Consider the following 20,460-nt stretch of genomic DNA (forward strand, 5'->3'; position numbering starts at 1 on the left):
AAAATTTGAGGCCTAGAGCACATCCAATGCTACCCCAAATCAACAGAAAGCCCTAAATTGAGCTCATTGACCTTGGGAGAGTTGTCTTGCTCTAGGTAGGTCTGAGGAGGAGGTTGGATTAGGGTTTCCAGAGAAGCTGCAAGGATGCAATTGTAGGGTCGAAGTTGCAGGACGAGTTGCAGTATTGAAGCTTGCAAGTCGAAGTTGCAATATTGAAGCTAGTTGTGCCAAAATCAGGGAAAGACTTGTTGAAGTGCTAACTTTGTACTTGGAGAAGGACTGGTCTAGGGTTTGGGTCTTTATGTCTCATTTTGAGGCAGATTCTATAAGAAGAGAAGAGTTTTCTGGGTTTTTCCCCTTGGAGGGGTTTTGTGCTGGCTTGGAGTCTAATTTATGTATCCTCTATTGTTGTTGTTTCATTCTTGATATTTGTTTGATGAAAATATCGACTAAAGAACACAAGAAGAATAACTAAGTTCACAAGCAAGTATTAAGGAAAAGGAAAATAAGATTTAATAAGATGCCAATTTCCATTTCTAACAAAGACAACCTTATAGCTTCTAACAATAGAATTAAATATCCACATGTGCAAACCAAAATGTTGATGTCATGGTCTCATAGGCTTCTTAGCACTGAATTTGAGGGCTTCAAGTGCCATGATGAGTGTAGAGGCCCCCTAAAATCATGTTCTAGGGTTTGGCCCCTAGATCTCTAACAAAACCCTCTATGGGCCCCAGTTTTGGGCTTAGGGCACAAAAATGGGTCTCATGGGTCTCCAATGGTGAATATTCCTGGCTTCACTCCAACATTGAGGGAATTGAAAATAACGCTAGCCCCCCCATGTCTCAAGGCATGAGACAAACCTCATTTGGGCCCTAGATCAACTGCCTAACCGTGTAGTACTGTTAAGTCGTCTGGGGGCATGCTGGTCTAGGTGCATCGTCCCTTGAATGATACAGGGAAAAATGCAGGAGCTCTGTGGGTGATGAAGGTGCCCATTGTTGAAAAATGTAACTAGGTTTAGTCTTCATAAAATGATTTTGTCAAAAGAGTTTTTATTATTGTTACAATGACTTATTAAAGCATAGGTTTCATGCTTGGGTCATTATTTTATTAGTCAAAGTGCCCATTGTGGACTCCTAGGATTAATGAAGAGTCATTAGAGTCATTGTATATTTCATGAGACCCTTCCTGGGCTTTCAAACGATGTCAAAAGTATTATTTTTGAGTCAAAAACAAATTATGTAACCTCCACACCAAGTCGGCCTCAAGGAAGGCAATTCGACCACATTGGAAGGCTATATATACAAGGTAGTTCGATTTCATTTGGAGCATCTCATCTCTCTCAAGCATAGTCTGATATCTGAAGATGGAAGCTCGAAGTTGGGAAAAAGTGCGAAGTTGAAGGAAGGGGCTAAAAGGAGTGCGAGTTTGGTCAAGGAGGAAGGGAAGAAGAAAATCGAAGTTTTGGTGTGTGTGTGTGTGTGTATCTCTCGTGTGGGCTGGTTTAGGAGATCAAAGTCTCCTAGTCAAGGTCGAAGTTGTTGTTGATGTCGGAAGCTGCCAAGTCGAAGTTGTTGGGGTCGAAGTACTGTTGCTGCCAGGTCAAAGGTTGGATCAAAGAAGAAGAGGCTGGCTTGGTGTGGAGGAGGTTTTTGTCTAGGTTGAAGAGTCTCAAGGAAAATTATTGAAGGAAGAGATTTTTGACTGGGTTTTCCCCTAGATAGGGGTTTTGCCCTAGCAGAGTGCTTACATCTTGTGTCTTGTGTTTTTATGATCTTCATGCACACATAATTTGGTAATTTCTTGATGAAATATAATATAACAAATAATTAAAAGAAACCAACATAATTCACAAGTAATTATCAAGAAAGAGAAATCTAACCCTAATCCTACTAGCATTGATTTCTCAACATGGTATCAGAGCTAAGGTCAAAGAAGATTGAAGATCACTTCGTTGGCTTGAAGGAAATGATTACTCCCTCTATGATAAGAATGGGATTCAATACTATAAAAAGTTGTATCAAAAGGATCTTCTACTACTTATTCAACAAAGTCAAAAGTCAACGGTTCTTGACTGCAATTGCAGGTTCACTTAAGAATGATAATGCATGGATTATTGACAGTGTAGCATCTAGGCATATGACAAGAAAGAGTAAACAACCTCACACTCTATCAAAGAAATCATCTTCTCATACAGTGGAATTGGGAGATAACAAAAGCTATTAGAGGCTTGGGATCAACATCATTAAAGTTGAAGAATGGAGCTAAGATGAAGGAGGAAAAAGACAGTTTAAGGATCTATTGAAAGTAATCTAAGGAATCTCAAGAAGTTGATTAAAGGATCATATAAGGAGATCTTATAAGGAAATAATCTTACTATCTTCAAGGGCAATGCCTAACACAATAAAGGAAGAGAACAAATTAAAAGAATCATTCAATTACAATGCTTGGAAGAAGAGGATAAATCTCATCCTCAAAAAGAATAAAGTCTTGGATCTAGTAAAAGGAAAAGTGAAGATGTCTACAAAGAAATAAAGAAGTCTAAAGGGCAATGAAAGAAGGGACAAAGATCAAGCAAACTTTGCCAAAGAAGTTTCATCAAAGAAGAACATGACGGAAGGACCCAAAATCAAAGACCTATTTGCTAGGAACTATTAGTGACTTTATCCCTTGCATCCCTCAAGCTTGGAAGGAGTCCTTACCAACTTCCAAATATAAGTATCTTACTCCTTGTATTGTCTTTTATATTTGGTTTCCCTTACTTATCGAAGTTTGTTTATATTAAATACTAATCACACTTCTAGTCATATTTTTGTTTACAAAAGACTTGCCAAATAATCAAGGAACATGGAAGAAGGTTTCACAAGAAAAAGCATTGGAATTACAAGGTTTGTTAAGAAACAAGAGGTATGTTTCGAATTAGAAATTTTGCTCTCTCCATATTCATTCTTGATAAACTATTAGTAACATCTTTTTGTCTAGATTTCTTGAATCTTAAATATTCTTGATTGGGTGATACATCATTAGATAAATCTACAAATGCTGCTCTACAATTGTCCAGAAGCCCATGGCTTCCAACGCCTCACCTATAGGCATCAATACGTTCCACTAGAGGACAAGATCCCTGTGAAAATTCTATCACTGCAGCAACTAATTTATTTTACCTATTTATTTCCCAATAAGTTATTTATGAAACCCTTCAATAAACATTAAAATAAATTTTGCTGCATATATCACACCATAATACAGAAACAAATACATACACAAGAATTAGACACTTCAACGTAGATATTTTGGACAATTGTCCCCAGAATAACCCAATGCGGAAGAACCGGTGCAACAAAGGGGGATTTTTATTATTCAACAATTCTTCAGTACAACTGGGTGCCAATTTGGCTTACCCAACAGAGAAAAAAATTCTCCAACACTTCTCCCAGTCTCAACGTCAGGCTTGCTGGCCTCTGCACAACTCCCAGACCCTCTGCATTAGCATTGGGCCTCTCTGTGTCACCCATGCAGGCCCTCTAGTGACTGCACAGTTTTGTTGCCTCTGCGTCTGCCTGATAGGCTCTGTGCTGGTCCTCTAGTGTTGTTCCTGACTCTCTGTTCCATACCTGCTACCTCTTGCTGCTCTCCAGACCATTAGTTCGAATTTCTCAGCTAACCCTGCACCAGAAATCGAATTGACTGGTCTCCCTCAGTGTGTTCTCCAACTAACCCTCAAGCCTCTTCTTATGCTTTTCCTGCTGGTCCTTCAACGGCCGAGATTAAATCTCTAATCAATGGCTAAGATTAGATTTGTCTTGATCCATGACTTTTGGAACCTTCTAACCCTGTTTTATATTAATACGCATTAATATTTTATTTTTCCTAAGTTTAGACTTAGGAACTCCATTAAAAATATTAATTATTTTAATATTTCCCAAATCGGGTACAATCTGTCCAAACCACTTCTGGGTCTTGGAGATCTCATGTGCTTTAGCCTCCACCAATTTTCATGGCTAGAGCACATTCGATGCTACCCCAAATCAACACTCCCTCTTAGCAAGGATTGTGCTTTAGTAATACTCCATACTGAGCATCACTCTGACTATACGGCACCGGTACCTGTGCTGATGCTAGGCCTCTCCGCCCAACATCCTCTACACTGCTGCATCCTGTACTACTGCCCATGGCTCTACCACTACCACTATTGCATCCGTACAATAGCTCCCTCTGCATCTGTGCTGCTACTGGTCCTTTCTCCCAACACTGCATCTACACTGCAACTCCCTCTGCATCCATGCTGCTGTTGGTCCTTCTTCCCAACACTGCATCTACACTACAACATTTTCTCATCATGCTACATCGTGCCACTGCTGACTGCTACTGCATTGCAACATCACCCCCATTTCTGCTACTGAAATGGATTCTTTATCATCGCCATCTTTTCCTTGAAATAATCAAACTTTGTTCTTCCAAGGGCCTTGGTAAGGATGTCTGCCACCTGATCTCCTGTAGGAGCGTAGCCCAACTGTACAACTCCTCGTTGGACACAATCTCTGACAAAGTGACACTAGATATCAATATCCTTTGACTGATCGTGAAACACTGGATTCTCAGAGAGCTTGATGCAACTTTGATTATCACACATGATCCTGGTCACCTCCATCTTTCTTCTGAATAGGTTCACAAGCAGTTTTCTAAGCCATATGGCCTCGCACAAAGTTGTGCTTGCAGCCATATATTCTGCCTCAGCTGATCTGAGGTCTAGATGTGTCTAGTGACGCTTTGCACCAGGAGGTCATTCCTGATCCAATGTTGAAACAATACCCAGAGGTACTCTTCTGATCTAAAGAACTTCCAGCCCAATCTGCATCAGTGAATCCACTCAATCTGATATCCTTACTCCTGGTGTACAAGAGTCCATAATCGACTGTTCTCTGTATATATCTGAGAACATGTTTGGCTACTGCCCAATGCGCCCTCTTCGGCTCCACCATGAACTAACTGAGGGTGTTGACAGCGTAACAAATGTTTGGCCTGGTATTGACCAGATACATCAGGGACCCTATGAGCTGCCTGTATAAGGTGGGATCAACATCCTTGTCTTCTGATGCATCAATTTTCTTCCAGTTGGTGATCATTGGAGTAGCCATGGGTCTACAATCCTCCATCTTGAATCTCTTCAGAATTTTTGTAGCATATCTCCCTTGTCCAAGGAAGATCTCCCCCTTTTGCTACCAAACTTCCAACCCCAGGAAATAATGCATCTGTCCCAAATCCTTCATGTCAAATTCTGTGGCTAGATTCTTCTTGCAGTCCCCGATGAGCCTGGATGATCCTGTCAGGAAGAGATCATCCACATATAATACTAGGATTAGAGGCTCATTCTCTACAACCAAATAGTAGGGATTTGGATCCACGTCACTCTGGACAAATCCCATCTTCTGCAAGTAGCCATCAATTCGACCATACCATGCTCTAGGTGCCTGTTTCAGCCCATACAAGGCTTTCTTCAATCTACATACATGAGACTTCTTCTCATGTGTCTCAAAGCCTTCTGGTTGTTCAATGTATACCTCTTCTTCTATCACCCCATTCAGAAATGTCATTTTGACATCCATCTGATGAATCTCCCATCCCATCTGTGCTGCAAGAGATATCACAGTTCTAATAGATGTATACCTGGCTACTGGGGCAAAGGTCTCTTCATAGTCAATTCCTTCCTTCTGAGCATACCCCTTAGCCACAAACCTGGCTTTGTATTTTTCCACACTGTCGTTTGCAGCATATTTAATCTTGTAGATCCATCTCGAACCTACCACCGATCTGTCTTGAGGCCTTGGCACTACCTCCCAAACATCGTTCACCATTACGAAGTTGTACTCCTCTATCATCGCATCAAACCAAACTTGATATTGAACAGCCTCCTAAAAACTGGCAGGCTCCCCATCTTGAGCTACTAATGCTTTGAAATATATCTAGTTGTTTTGGCTCCCTCTTATTGTTCCTTGGTTCATTGATGAAATACTCTGCATCCCGCAGAATCTGACGAAGCTCCCTGCTCCTTCTTCCTCTGCCAGCAGGTGCTTCTATTAGCTCCTCCTCCCCCTGTGATTCTTCCTGATCCAAGGAAGAATTCTTTACTTCCGTTGGTTGAAGAGGTTTGACCAACGGCTCCTCTTTTGACTGCTCCTCGGAAGGCATTTCTCAAAATTTTCTGAAAGCCCTGTCCTCCATGAACTTCACATCTCATCGAACTACTACCTTCCTGCTCCCTGGAAGATAGATTCTGTGCGCCTTAGCGTTCTCGCTATATCCCACTAGATATCCTTTCTCCGCAGTTTGATCCAACTTCTTCCTCTTTTCCTTGGGTATGTGGCAATTATGCTAAGCTCCCAAATATCTCAAAATGACTGTCTTCAGGCGTCTTCCCCGTGAAGACTTTCTCTGGAGTAATCTTGCCCAATGCTCAATGAGGAGTCTTATTCTGACTGTCGTGTTGCATGCTTCTGCCCACAGGAATTTTGGCATATCCTGATCATACATCATGGCCCTAGTTGCTTCTAAGATAGTCCTGTTCTTCCTTTCTGCTACTCCATTATGCTCCGGATTGTAAGGAGCTATCCACTCTCTTCTGATGCCCTCCTTAGCGCAAAAATCAGTGAAGTTCTTATCGACATACTCTCCACCATTATCAGAGCACAAAACTTTTATTTTCTTCCCAGTGAGATTCTCCACCAGAGCCTTGAACTCTTTGAATTGATAGAAAACTCATCCTTGGTTTTCAGAAAATAAATCCATGTTTTTCTTGAGCGGTCATCAATGAAGGTGATGATGTAATCGGTACCACTGAGAGCTTTAGTGGACATAGGTCCGCAAATATCTAAGTGTATCAATCCTAGTACACTCTTGGCCCTATTTTTACTTCTAGGAAATGTTTCTTTGGCATACTTTCCCAGAGCACATCCTCTGCATACATCATCTCGTTTTGTACTCAGATTCGGAACTCTAGTTACAGTCTCTCTGAGAATTCTCAAAGCCCCATGGTGCAAATGTCCCATTCTTCTATGCCATAGTTCATTCAAATCCTTGTCTCCATGACTGCTTATTAGTGCCATTGGTGATTCTAGTTGTAGTCTATACAACCTGTTACTTCTGATCCCAATCTGCACTTTCTTTTTCCAGCTTTGTTGTTTGACGTATATTTTCTCCTGGATGAAGAAAACGTCATAGCCTTTGCCTTGAAGTTGTGACACGGAAAGTAAGTTCATCCCCAATCCTGGTACATGCAGCACATTGGTAGCACGGAACTGCTCTCCCATTTCAGTTTGAAAAACTATGGTAACCTTCTTTACTGCAGTACACTTTGCCTTATTCCCAAGAGGCTCCACTGTCTATATACCATACCTCTGATGAAGCAGAGCTGGTCACACAAGCCACTTCTTCTTCTAGCCTGGAAGCTAACATAGAGAAATCAAAATTACTATCTCTTGTGCAATTTTCTGAAAATCTGTGCGAGTCTCCTGATGTAGATGCCTCTGCATCATGGTCTCGACCCATAATTGATTTTCCCTTCCTGTCTCTGATTACTTGCTCTGATACCATGTGAAAATTCTATCACTGCAACAACTCATTTATTTTACCTACTTATTTCCTAATAAGTTATTTATGAAACCCTTCAGTAAACATTAAAATAAATTCTGCTGCAGATATCACACCATAATACAGAAACAAATACATGCACAAGAATCAGACACATCAACATAGATATTTTGGACAATTGTCCCCTAAAAAAAATCCGATGCAGGAAAACCGATGCAACAAAGGAGGATTTTTATTATTCAGCAATTCTTCAGTACCACTAGGTGCCAAACTGGCTTACCCAATAGAGAAAAAAATTCTCCAGCACTTATCCCAGTCTTAGTGGCAGGCTTGCTGGCCTCTGCGCAACTCCCAGACCCTCTGCGTCAGATCCTACCTCTCTGCATCAGCACTGGCCCTCTCTGCGTCACTCATGCAGGCCCTCCAGTGACTGCACAGTTTTGTTGCCTCTGCATCTGCCTCTCTAACCTCTGCGTTGGTCATCTGGTGCTGTTCCTGACTCTCCATTCCATACCCACTGCCTCTTACTACTCTCCAAACCACTAGTTCGAATTTCTCAGCTAACCCCGCTCCAGAAATCAAACTGATTGGTCTCCCTTAGTGTGTTCTCCAACTGACCCTCAAGCGTCTTCTTATACTTTTCCTGTTGTTCCTTCAACGGCCGAGATTAAATCTCTAATCAACGGTTAAGATAAGATTTGGCTTGATCCATGACTTTTGGAACCTTCTAACCTAGTTTTATAGTAATACCCATTAATATTTTATTTTTTCTAAGCTTAGACTTAGGAACTCCATTAAAAATATTAATTATATTAATATCTCCCAAACCGGGTAGAATCTGTCCAAACCATTTCTGGGTCTTGAAGATCTCATGTGCTTTAGCCTCTCCACCAATTTTCATGGCTAGAGCACATCCGATGCTACCCCAAATCAACAATCCCAATTAAGTTGCCCAGACCTATAGATGGAACCAATTGTCAATTACAAACAATATCTAGTGCTACAAATTTCAACATTAGGTACATTAATCATTATTGCATCTAAGTGAACCAAGTTTGAAAGAAATGGGCAAACTAACACTTCATATTGTTGGAAAATTAGAAAGGCAGCAAAGATTTTCTTGATCTTGATAATTACTTGTGATGTTTCTTATTATTACAATTCTTTATATCTTCTTTCTTTAGTTCATCAAGCAATTACCAAAAGCAGCAACACATAAAACAATGGACACAAGATGTAGGCACATGTCAGGGCAAAACCCCCCTCGAGGGGAAAACCCATTCAAAGTAATTCTTCCTTTCAATAGTATTCTTTGAGACTCTTCACCCTAGACCTTGACCAGACCTTCCCTCCACACCAAGTCAGCCTGTAGAAGATTGACCTCTTCCCAACAACTTCGACTATGCAGCAACTTGCAGCAGCTAATAGCTTCTGGCAGCAGTTCAACTTGGAAGACTTCGATATCCCAATCCAGAGCATGAAACAGAGAGAGACCACCACCAAAATTTTGATTTTCCTTGACTCCTTAGACTCACCCAAACTCACATTCACTTTGGCTTCCCGGCAATAGACTTTCCCAGCTACCCACTTCACACTTCTACCCAACAACAAGATTTTTGCACTTCTACCCAGTAGAGAGAATTCGAACTTGATGAGAAGTGATGCTCCAAATTAATTTGATGTGCTTCTTTTTATAGGCTTCTTGTGGGGTCAAATAGGGTCCTTAGGCCGACTTGATCTTCTCTTAGGCTGACATGGTGTGGAGGTTACATAATTCATATTTGACTCAATACTTAACCTTTTTACATGATTCAAAAGCCCAAGGAGGGTCTCTTTAAATGTACAATAACTCTATAGACTGAGAATAAATCCTAAAAGTCCTCAATGGGGACTTGACCTAAAACATGGTCACTCAAGCATGAAACCCATGCTTTGATAAGTCACAACAATAATAATAAAAATTCTTTTCTTTATTCTTTTGACAAGTACATTACATAATGACTCAAGTACATTATTGAAGACTGAACACAGTTACTTTTTCCAACACATATAAGGCTCCTCTTCCAAGATTTGGGGCTTAGTCACACAATGGTGTTACCTCCCTAGGTAGGAGTGGTTAATAGACAATCTTATTAGGTGTTCTCAACCCCCAAGGGGAAGTGACATGTCCTTGGTCCACCTTTCAATTGATAGGTGCCATGTGAATAATGATGGAACAAAGGAGAAAAGACTTCATGGCTGAGGGCCATGGTCAAAGAGACTGAGTATGATGGAGTCATAGTTTTAAAAACCAGTCAGCATGAACTGGAAGTCTGTCAAAACGGCCAGTTCTTTAGGCAACCAGGTTGAACCAAGCAAAAAACCCAGTTTAAGGGCCGACTTAGCCAAAAAAACACAAATAGTTAGGTAAATAGGCTACATATCTAATTATTGATTAGGTAAATAGTTATTAATTAGGTGACAGTTTTCTAATGAGAGTAACGGAATTTCCTAACTATATATGACACCATCTTATGTAATTTGATATACATTAAAAACTAATACATCTCTTGCTCATCTATATTCTCTCACTTGTCTCTCGTGTTCTCTTTAAGTTTAAGAGTGACACAATAAGGTGAATTTTTCTAGATGTCGCACTGGAATTTTCTATTACAGATCTACCAAATTTTCACTTTCCAAAAGGGTAAATTTTTGTGCTAACACTTCCTAATAACTTTTCAACATCCTAGCTTGACACCTGATATGCATACTTGTCACAGTCAAACTACAATAAATAATGACCATTATATATCAACACTGAAAATTATTTTCCACAAACATGTATAAGTGTGTACAATGTGAGTGTGTGTGTGTAAATAAATATTCATTATGGTACAATTAATTTGAATTACCAACCTCACCATGCTTCATTGCTTGTGGAGAAGACATTATGGAATAATATAAAACTATAAATTGGACAATGTTCCACCCTTTCAAACATAGAACTTAGGGAACTGAAATTGTATTATGAAAGGGGAAAAAAGCTCTTACGCATATAGTGCAGCATCCATTGTGATGCATTCAGATTCAATCCATGGTCTCTGCCAATCAGAAGCCATTCTTTTTGTGGCTGCTTCTATTCCTTTTAAAGGATTAAGATCTGCAACCTGAGAGGAAAGAGTTCAATACAAACTGGTATCTTTATACATCCATTATACCAACTTGATCTGTAATGCACTTGTATGCATAACAATCTTATGAATTCTATTGAGATCACTGATACTGCATCGAAAAAGGTGTGCTCCAACTACATTGGTAATATAATAATATACATGTTTAGACATACTTATTTTAATGACTGAAATTAGTATGGAAAGCATTGGAATGCTCTTATGCACAAGGGAATTAAACAACAGTTTTGGAATATTTACCGGCCAATCTGACCCAAATGCAAGTTGAGTATTGCTTGAAAGAAGTGAACGGAATAAATAGGACTCTTGCAGAGCCCGCTTTTCTCCAAGCTTTTTGGTAGCAGAAACTGCATCATCTAAAAGGTGTGCTGGCTGATAGTGAAAGAAAACATTCAGTATGTTAGGAAATTTTCTTTAGGCATGCTCCATAAGATCAAAAATCTACTCAAATCACTTCTAAGTCACCAATATAAAACCCATATTTAAGCTGTTCATCTCAAGCTTACATTGATGATGGAAGAAACACTACACTGCAATATAGAAACCACCACAACACTTAGAACTTGTAAGTACATGGCAATCCATGAAAGGTGGTCTCTAACGTAAAGCAAGAGTAAGTATATCAATAGCATTGTTTAAATATATCAACATAATCAAAGAAAATATCAAAGGTCGGTAAAGATAGACAATTGCAAGGGAAATATTGCAAGCAGTATGGCTTGTCTGTGAAGCGAACAAAGTTCCTTCTATAAATTAATTACTTCAGAAGCCTTGGAATATAAAGATCTCCATTTGAGATACAAGAATATATATTAGAAAATATGAATAAGATTAAGAATGATTATGATTTACAATTAGAACGAGAGGCTTGCTTTTATATCTAGCAAGTGTCTCTTCACGAAGAGTCATGTCTCATTTAGACATGCCTCTTCAACCTAATTACTAATTAACTAATCATTATTTATGCTTATTATCATTTACATTATTTTCCATTATTTATATATATTTTATTCGTTACATTGCCTTCTTCCTCAAAAAGCTTTGTCCTCAACGCTTGTCGATGAAAAAGGCTTGATCTCTTTTTTCGGCTTCAAATGACTTTCTTTCTTGGGACAATCATCTTCGTTGATACAAGCTGATATGATCTTCTAAGTGACAAACAAAATTGTCGCACTGAGAAGGGATCAAACCATCCCAGATTAATCTTCTGTGGAATATTCTAATCACTGGAATTTTGTAATGACTTGTCAGCATAAGGCGAGATTGAATTTATGTCATTATTCTCTAAAACGCCAATTTGTTGTTTCTGGTCTGAATGGTCCCGATACGTAGCTTGGTTGATTTTTCTACTCTCGTGATTCGGATGCCGATATGGGACTTTACTTTCCCTTATTGGGCATGTGGCAATTTTTAGATTTTCTTCTGGCGAAGATGTTGTTAAGTTGGTTATGGAACATTCACTGGGGATGTTCACTGTCTGAATTGCAACTTCTAAGTTTGTATTTTCCTCAACTTTCTTGTCTTCTTCTTGAGTTGTGATATTCACTGGATCGGTATTCGTTGTTTTGTCATCAACTTGAATTCCTACATTTGATGCTTCCTTCTCGATAAGTTGTTGTACCTTGTTTTCTAATGATGTCTTATCCTTCTTAAGTTTCTTAATTTGCGTCCGTAATTTTTCACTATGGTTTTTAAGTTGAGAAACTTCTTCATTTTTGTCAACAATGATTTTGTCAATTTCATTTTGCATATATTGTAATACTTTTTTACTTTCCTGAGAAATTACTTTTGAAATATCTGATATATCTTCTGGTGTTACTGAATTTGGTTTCAGCGTAATATCTTGGAGTGTTATTTTCTTCTTCTTGTAAGAAAATGTTAAAAACTTCTTCTTTTTTTTCGTATTTAAGATAACAGATCCTAGAGTTTCCATCCAAGGTGATCCCAAAACAATGTCACTATCGTCAAAAAATAAGGTTTTCACGCTGAATTGCGAGGTAAAAGTGTAATCTCCAATACTTAGGTGTAGATTGCTTATGTCATATTCACCAAAAATATTCGTTTCAACTATATTTGATTCAGGAATCATCAATTGGTTAGCACATTTAGGACTAACATAATTACTTTTTTCAGTAGGACTGATAGAGATTATGATATCTCTTCCTGCGAGTGATGCTTTGATTTTAAATAGTGTATCAACACATTTACTAAAAGTTTTAGAAAATCTTCCCTCTTTCATTTCTGAACTACACTCAATTTCTTTATCGTCAATGGTTGACTTCTTTACTTTGTTAAGATGAACTTGGGATTTTTTTTTTTTAAGTAATTCCTTTTATAAAACTTCAAAACTTTGTTACTTATTTGAATCTCGGAATTCACCTTTATATATATATTTTTTTAATCTTCCCCTTTTTTTGTATAAATTTATTTATTTATTTATTTTTAATTAATTAATGCTATATATATATATATGATAAATACCTTTTCTATATATATATATATATATAGATATATATGTTTCCAAATATTTTCCTCTTTTTTTTTTATTGGATGCGATAACGACAAGGTAAGGTTTTGATTTTTGTTGTTTTGTTTCTGTTTTTATTTTCATTATATATATATATATATATATATATATATATATATTCTTCCGATATATATTGATTTTTTTATTTATTAATATTCTCTTTATCTTGACTCTTTTTTTCTCTATTTTAAATATAATTTTTTTTATATAAAACCTTTTTTTCTCCTCTCTCTCTCTTTTTTTTTATTCTATTTTTTTTTCCTTTTCTTATATATATATATATATATATATATATATATATATATATATTAGGTTTTCCGTATTTTTTTTTTGTAATCCTTGTAATTTTTTTTTTTAAATGGCCAAAGGCCTCATGGTGGAATGGAGAATCTCCAAATTCTTGTGGCGAAACACTTCAACGACAACAATGTTGATGAATTTGACGGTCAAATACCTAGATCGAAGAACACGACTTTGTGCAACGGTGGAGCGGCCAGAGGATCGACTCCTCTGATACCAAATGAATCGAACAAAGTTTCTTCTATAAATTAATTACTCTAGAAGATTTGGAATATGAAGTTATCCATTGAGGATATAAATATTATATTAAATATATGAATAAGAATGATTATGATTTACAATGAGAATGAGAGGCTTGCTTTTATATTTGGCAAGTGTCTCTTCACGAAGAGTCATGTCTCATTTAAACATGCCTTTTCAACCGAATTACTAATTAACTAATCATTATTTATGCTTATTATCATTCACATTATTTTCCATTATTTATATATATTTTATTCGTTACAGTCTAATGTTCCAAATCATTGACCAAGGAAAAGCTCTGAAATTGGAAAATATCAGCAAACAATAAAAAAAGTATACAACTTGCTTTTTTCCAGATAAATTAAAATCCATGAATTTATCTATGTAACACCAGCTTTCCTCTCTAGCAACACACAAAAGGTAAGTTCTCCCTCCTTCAAACAAAAAAGAATGAATATAGGCAACAGAGCCTCAATTTCTAAGTTTATGCTGAGAAAATCGCCCTGGTAGGTGATTTTTCAAAAATAAGAAAAGATCTGCAGACTCACAATTTGTTCCAAACATTCATAGCGCCTATTTTTTTATAAAAATGGCAATTTTTCCATGCCAAGAATTTATTTCAGCATCTACTCTTCAATTAATTGGAAACATGAAAATTAGCAAACAAGTGTTGCAAGATTGATTACGAGAACAATAATACCAAGGCCCTGTTGCCGCAAAATCTAGCAGGCCTAGTGCAAAGCATCACTAGACACATCTAGACCTTAGCACAAAAAGGGATCAGCTACCATTGCCACCTTAGTAGCCTTTTGCCAGATATTCAGTGGTGTTTGCACCATAAGGGAGGCTTCCCTAGAAAGCTCATCAAAAGGATATTCTATAAGAATGGCTCAAGGTGATGAATGAGGCCTGTTACCCACCAAAAAGTGAGTAACCCATAGGATAGAAATTTTCTCCTCCTGAGATAGCTAGCCAGCCAATCAACACATGACATGATGCCAAGATCCTCGACTTCACTCTGGTCAGATTTCTCTATGCCATTCTCTACCATTCAGCATTCCTTCTTGAAGGAAGATGGATCATCTATCAGCAAGTGCTTTAACCATTTCACAATCATGTGCTTTCAATTAGTGTTTTGGGTGTGAAAATTCAGAAATCCTAAATCCTACTACAGCAACTAATTTAGTTTCTTCAATTTGTTAATTAACTGAACAAATTATTTACCGCATCCTGCGGTAAATATCGAAACTAATACGCTGCAACCTTCACAAATACAATACTACGGAAGAAAAATAATTCTGGAAGAATAGAATTACAAACATAAATAACACTGTTATTTTTGGACCAATGTCCCTGGAAAAACCCAACTTGGGAAAACCGGTGCAGCAACTGAGGGTTTTATTTATTATGTAGTAGTAAATCTGAGTAAAAATCTATGGAAGCTCAAATCTAGCTTTCCATACAGAGAAATAACTGACAAGAGATCTAGTGAGAAAAATCTCACTCCCATCGGTGATCCGACACTGACCTTGGCTCAAGATGAGCTACCCCTTGTTGCCTTTGTGCAGTCACTGCGTCAGCCTACGCAGATCTGCATCCCACAACTCGAACCAACGTCTGTCTCACTAACTGATCAATGGCTATTTGGAAAATCGATCCTCCTAGCCTTCGGGCTCCCACTCCAGCTTTTGGCACTGAATTTTGACTTCTCCTCAGCAAAATATGGATCTCCCTCTGAAGCTCTACGCTGCCTCTCTGCGGCACTCTCTGCTATGCACTCACCGGATTGGAGAAACTTCTTTCCAGCCTTACTATCCTTGCCCCTCTCTCATTGCTTCGACTTCATTGAACCACCTCCGACAACTGACTATTGCTACTCTGGAGTTTGATTTCCCAACGAAATCGAATTCCTTGTCTCTCAAATGTGTTCTCCAACCCCCATCGAATTTCTTCTTATAATCTCTCGTTGAGGCTTCAACGACCAAGATTAAAACATAATCAATGGCTAAGATTAACTCGAAATGGATCCAAGTCTTTGTTGATTTTTGTAGCATCGGATGTGTTCTAGCCACGAAATTTGGTGGACAGGCTAGAATACATGTATTCTCCAAAACCCAGAAATCGTTTCTGAAAATTCCACCTAGGGATGACTTAATGAAAATAATTAATCTTTTTTTAATGGTGCCTAAGTCTAAACTTAGGAAAATTGATTAATTAAAGGGTATTAATTAAGTGATGGTGAGAATCTTCTAGAAGAAGACATGGATCGAGTTCTAGTTAATCTTAGCCAATGATTATGTTTTAATCTTGGCCGCTGATGTCTCAACAAGAGATTATAAGAAGAAATTTGATGGGGGTTGGAGAACACACTTGGAGCCACCAGGAAGTCAATATTGTTGGGAAATCGAACTCCAGAGTAGCAGCTGTGAGTTGTTGGAGGTGATTCAATAGTTTCGAAGCAATGAGAGAGGGGCAGGGATAGTAAGGCCGAAAGGAAGTTTTCCAGTCTGGTGAGTGCATAGCAGAGAGACAACGTACTCCACAGAGAGGCTAACACATTGCAGAGAGACAACGCAAAGCTTCAAAGGGAGATCCATAATTGCCGAGGAGAAATCGAGTTTCAGAGGAAGGAGCCAGAGTGGGAGCTTGGAGAGACAAAAGATCGATTTTCCGGAGCAGCAGTTGATCCGCACAGTGAGAGAGACGCTGGTCCCATTAGGCTGACGCAGATGCAGCAAGGGGCAGCTCATCTTAAGCTAAGGTCAGTGTCAGATCATCAGTGGAAGTGAGATTTTTCTCACTAGACGTTTGCCAGTTATTTTCTTTGTATGGAACGCTAGATTCGAGCTTCCATAGATTTGTACTTAGATTTACTACTACATAATAATCAAACCCTCAATTGTTGCACTGGTTTTCCCAAGTTGGTTTTTTTTGGGGACATTGGTCCAAAAATAGCAGTGTTTATTATGTGTGCATCTATTCTTCCAGTGTTTTTATTTCTTCCACAATATTGTATTTTGTGTGGTGATATCTTCCGGATTCATCGCATTCATGCTTTTTGTAATCGACATTTCGAACCAACCTCTGTGGTTCATCATTAGGATTTGATGAGTGAATAAGTCAGAGATTAATGGGGTAATAAATAGAGGACAAGGTTGGGATGGGAAAGCATGGGGCCGACAAGTTTGATAATGCTATGAAATAGATTTAGTTTAATTATTTGATTTTATTATTAATTTTTTATTTTTATTGATGATTTTTAGACTTTTTTGATAATTGTATTTTTAGTTGTTGATTAAATGATTAAAGTTAAAATTAAATGTTATGACCTCATGTTATTAATGATGGTCAACTAACTAATTGTTATCTTCATAACTAATTAGTTTTTGTTGATTACAAGATTGTTAATGTTTAATTTTTAATATTGACATTAATATTTAATGTTGCAAGCTTACAAATTTTTGTTTTCTAACTGAAACTTGTATGTATTATTAATTGAACTTTCTTTTTATTATTTTTCATATAATAATTAGAACTTAATGTTGTTAATGATACTTATCTTAATTTAATATTCTCCTATTTTATGGATATATATAATTTGCACAATTGATAACTATTAAATTGTTTTGTTAGTGTTGTTGCTATTACAATTTAAATAATTTTTTTAGTTAGTTAACAAATAGAAGAAACTAAAGTGCAGATTGGGATCAAAAGTAACAGGTTGTACAGACTACAACTAGAATCACCAATGGCACTAATAGGCAGTCATGGAGACAAGGATTTGAATGAACTATGGCACAAAAGAATGGGACATTTGCACCATGGAGCTCTGAGAATTCTCAGAAACACTGTAACAGGGGTTCTGGATCTTAGTACGGAACAAGATGATGTATGCAGAGGATGTGCTCTGGGAAAGTATGTTAAAGCAGCATTTCCTAGAAGTAAAAACAGGGCCAAGAGTGTACTAGGATTGATATACTTAGATATCTGTGGACTTATGTCCATTAAAGCTCTTAGTGGTGCCGAGTACTTCCTCACCTTCATTGATGACCACTCAAGGAAAACCTCGATTTATTTTCTGAAAACCAAGCACGAAGTTTTATCTGACTGGGAAGAAAATAAAGGTTTTGCGTTCAAATAATGGTGGAGAGTATGTCGATAAGGACTTCACTGATTTTTGTGCTAAGGAGGGCATCAGAAGAGAGTGGACAACTCCTTACAATCCGAAGAAGAATGGAGTAGCAGAAAGGAAGAACAGGACTATCGTAGAAGCAGCTAGGGCCATGATGTATGATTAGGATAGAAGCATGCAACACGACAGTCTATGTTCAAAATAGAACTCCTCATCGAGCATTGGGCAAGATTACTCCAGAGAAAGTCTTCACAGGGAAGACGCTTGAAGTCAGTCATTTCAGGATATTTGGGAGCTTAGCATATTGCCGCATACCCGAGGAAAAGAGGAAGAAGCTGGATCAAACTGCAGAGAAAGGATATCTAGTGGGATACAGCGAGAACGCTAAGGCATACAAAATCTATCTTCCAAGGAGCAGGAAGGTAGTAGTTTGACAAGATGTGAGGTTCATGGAGGACAGGGCTTTTAAAAAATCTCAAGAAATGCCTTCCTAGGAGCAGTCAAAAGAGGAGCCGTTGGTCAAACCTCTTCAACCAACGGAAGTAAAGAATTCTTCCTCGGATCAAGAAGAATCACAGGAGGAGGAGCAGCTAACAGAAGCACCTGCTGGCAGAGGAAGAACGAACAGGGGACTTCGTCAGATTCTGTGAGACGCAGAGGATTTCATTAGTGCACCAAGGAACAATAAGAGGGAGCAAAAAAAGCCAGATAGATATTAGGCATTACTTGCTCAGGATGGGGGAGCCTACCAGTTTTCAAGAGGCTGCTCAACATCAGGTTTGGTTGGATGCAATGGTAGAGGAGTACAACTCCATAATGGTGAACGATGTTTGGGAGGTAGTGCCAAGGCCTCAAGACAGATCAATGGTAGGTTCGAGATGGATCTACAAGATTAAATACGCTGCAAACAGTGGTGTGGAAAAATACAAAGCCAAGTTCGTGGCTAAGGGGTATGCTGAGAAGGAAGGAATTGATTACGAAGAGACCTTCGCCCCAGTAGCCAGGCATACATCTATTAGAACCGTGATATCTCTTACAGCACAGATGGGATGGGAGATTCATCAGATGGATGTTAAAATGACATTTCTGAACGGGGTGATAGAAGAGGAGGTATACATTGAACAACCAGAAGGCTTTGAGACACATGAGAAGAAGTCTCTTGTATGTAGATTGAAGAAAGCCTTGTATGGGTTGAAACAGACACCTAGAGCATGGTATGGTTGAATTGATGGCTACTTGCAGAAGATGGGATTTTTCAAAGAGTGACACAAATCCAAATCTCTACTATCTGGTTGTAGAAAATGAGCCTCTAATCCTCATATTATATGTGGATGATCTCTTCTAACAGGATCATCCAAGTTCATCGAGGACTGCAAGAAGAATCTAGCCACATAATTTGACATGAAGGATTTGGGACAGATGCATTATTTCCTGGGGTTGGAAGTATGGCAACAGAAGGGGGAGATCTTACTTGGACAAGGGAGATATGCTACAGAAATTCTGAAGAGATTCAGGATGGAGGATTGTAGACCCATGGCTACTCCAATGATCACCAACTGGAAGAAAGTTGATGCATCAGAAGACAAGGATGTTGATCCCACCTTATACAAGCAGCTAATAGGGTCCCTGATGTATCTGGTCAATACCAGGTCGGACATTTGTTATGTTGTCAACAGCGTTAGTCAGTGCATGGAGGAGCCGAAGAGGTCGCACTAAGCAACAGCCAAACATGTTCTCAAATATATACAGGGAACAATCGATTATAGACTCATGTACATCAGGTGTAAGGATATTAGATTGAGTGGATTCACTGATGCAGATTGGGCTAGAAGTTCAGTAGATGAGAAAAGTACCTCTAGCAAGAGCTGAATAGAATCATTAAGGAGGATATTTACAGATGATACATTCAGACTACATGGACCAATCCTCCCAATGGGTTGCGTCCAAAAATGGCCTTCTACGCGGAGCATTGCCTGGAGATCAGGGATGGGCTCATCATCAGACCCCAGTACACATTCCAGCATTGGATGCATGCCCTTAGAATCCCCCTCAGGTAGCTCAGAGTTGGGTCTCACAGACTCCGGGTGGAAATAGATCACCACATCGATAGGGCAGATAGGATTTGCCAGCTCTGTCACTTACAGGAGATAGAGATAGAGACACACTTCATCTTCGGATCCCCTGCATACTACGAGATTCGAGATCGTTTCCACTGTCTCTTAAGGTCCTCTCAAACTTTGACCAACTTCCTCAGATATGTTGATCCGAGATGCCTTGTACTTTATCTCCAGGAGGTCTTCAGATTTCGGGCCCGTTTTCTTCAGCCCCCCACCAGATCGGACACCACACAGAAGATCACAGACTTCTTTAGGGTGCTACCATCAACGCGGGGCACCAAAAGAACCATTGACCGACCCACAGACACTGAGACCAAATCAGTGCGATCCCAGGGGGGCCGACCCACCAGACTGCACCAGCGATCCAGGATTGGATCCACC

At 38.7% G+C, this 20,460-nt stretch overlaps 1 protein-coding gene across 4 annotated transcripts in view; it reads right to left on the minus strand.

The window, feature by feature from the left end:
• Positions 1-20,460, minus strand: part of LAF3 (Amidohydrolase family) — a 320,467-nt gene that overhangs the window by 26,320 nt on the left and 273,687 nt on the right. For all 4 annotated transcript variants that reach the window (XM_089431667.1, XM_089431665.1, XM_089431666.1 and 1 more), the window contains 2 exons: positions 11,001-11,132; positions 10,621-10,736 (listed from right to left, as the gene is read on the minus strand). In XM_089431667.1, coding sequence (XP_089287793.1) covers positions 10,621-10,736; positions 11,001-11,132 — 248 coding nt within the window. The remainder of the gene's footprint in view (positions 1-10,620; positions 10,737-11,000; positions 11,133-20,460) is intronic.

This window comes from Pinus tabuliformis, chromosome 5_1 (genome assembly GCF_031772625.1).
Source record: "Pinus tabuliformis cultivar Carrire ecotype Pingquan chromosome 5_1, CPIR1, whole genome shotgun sequence".
Lineage (NCBI taxonomy): Eukaryota > Viridiplantae > Streptophyta > Pinopsida > Pinales > Pinaceae > Pinus > Pinus tabuliformis.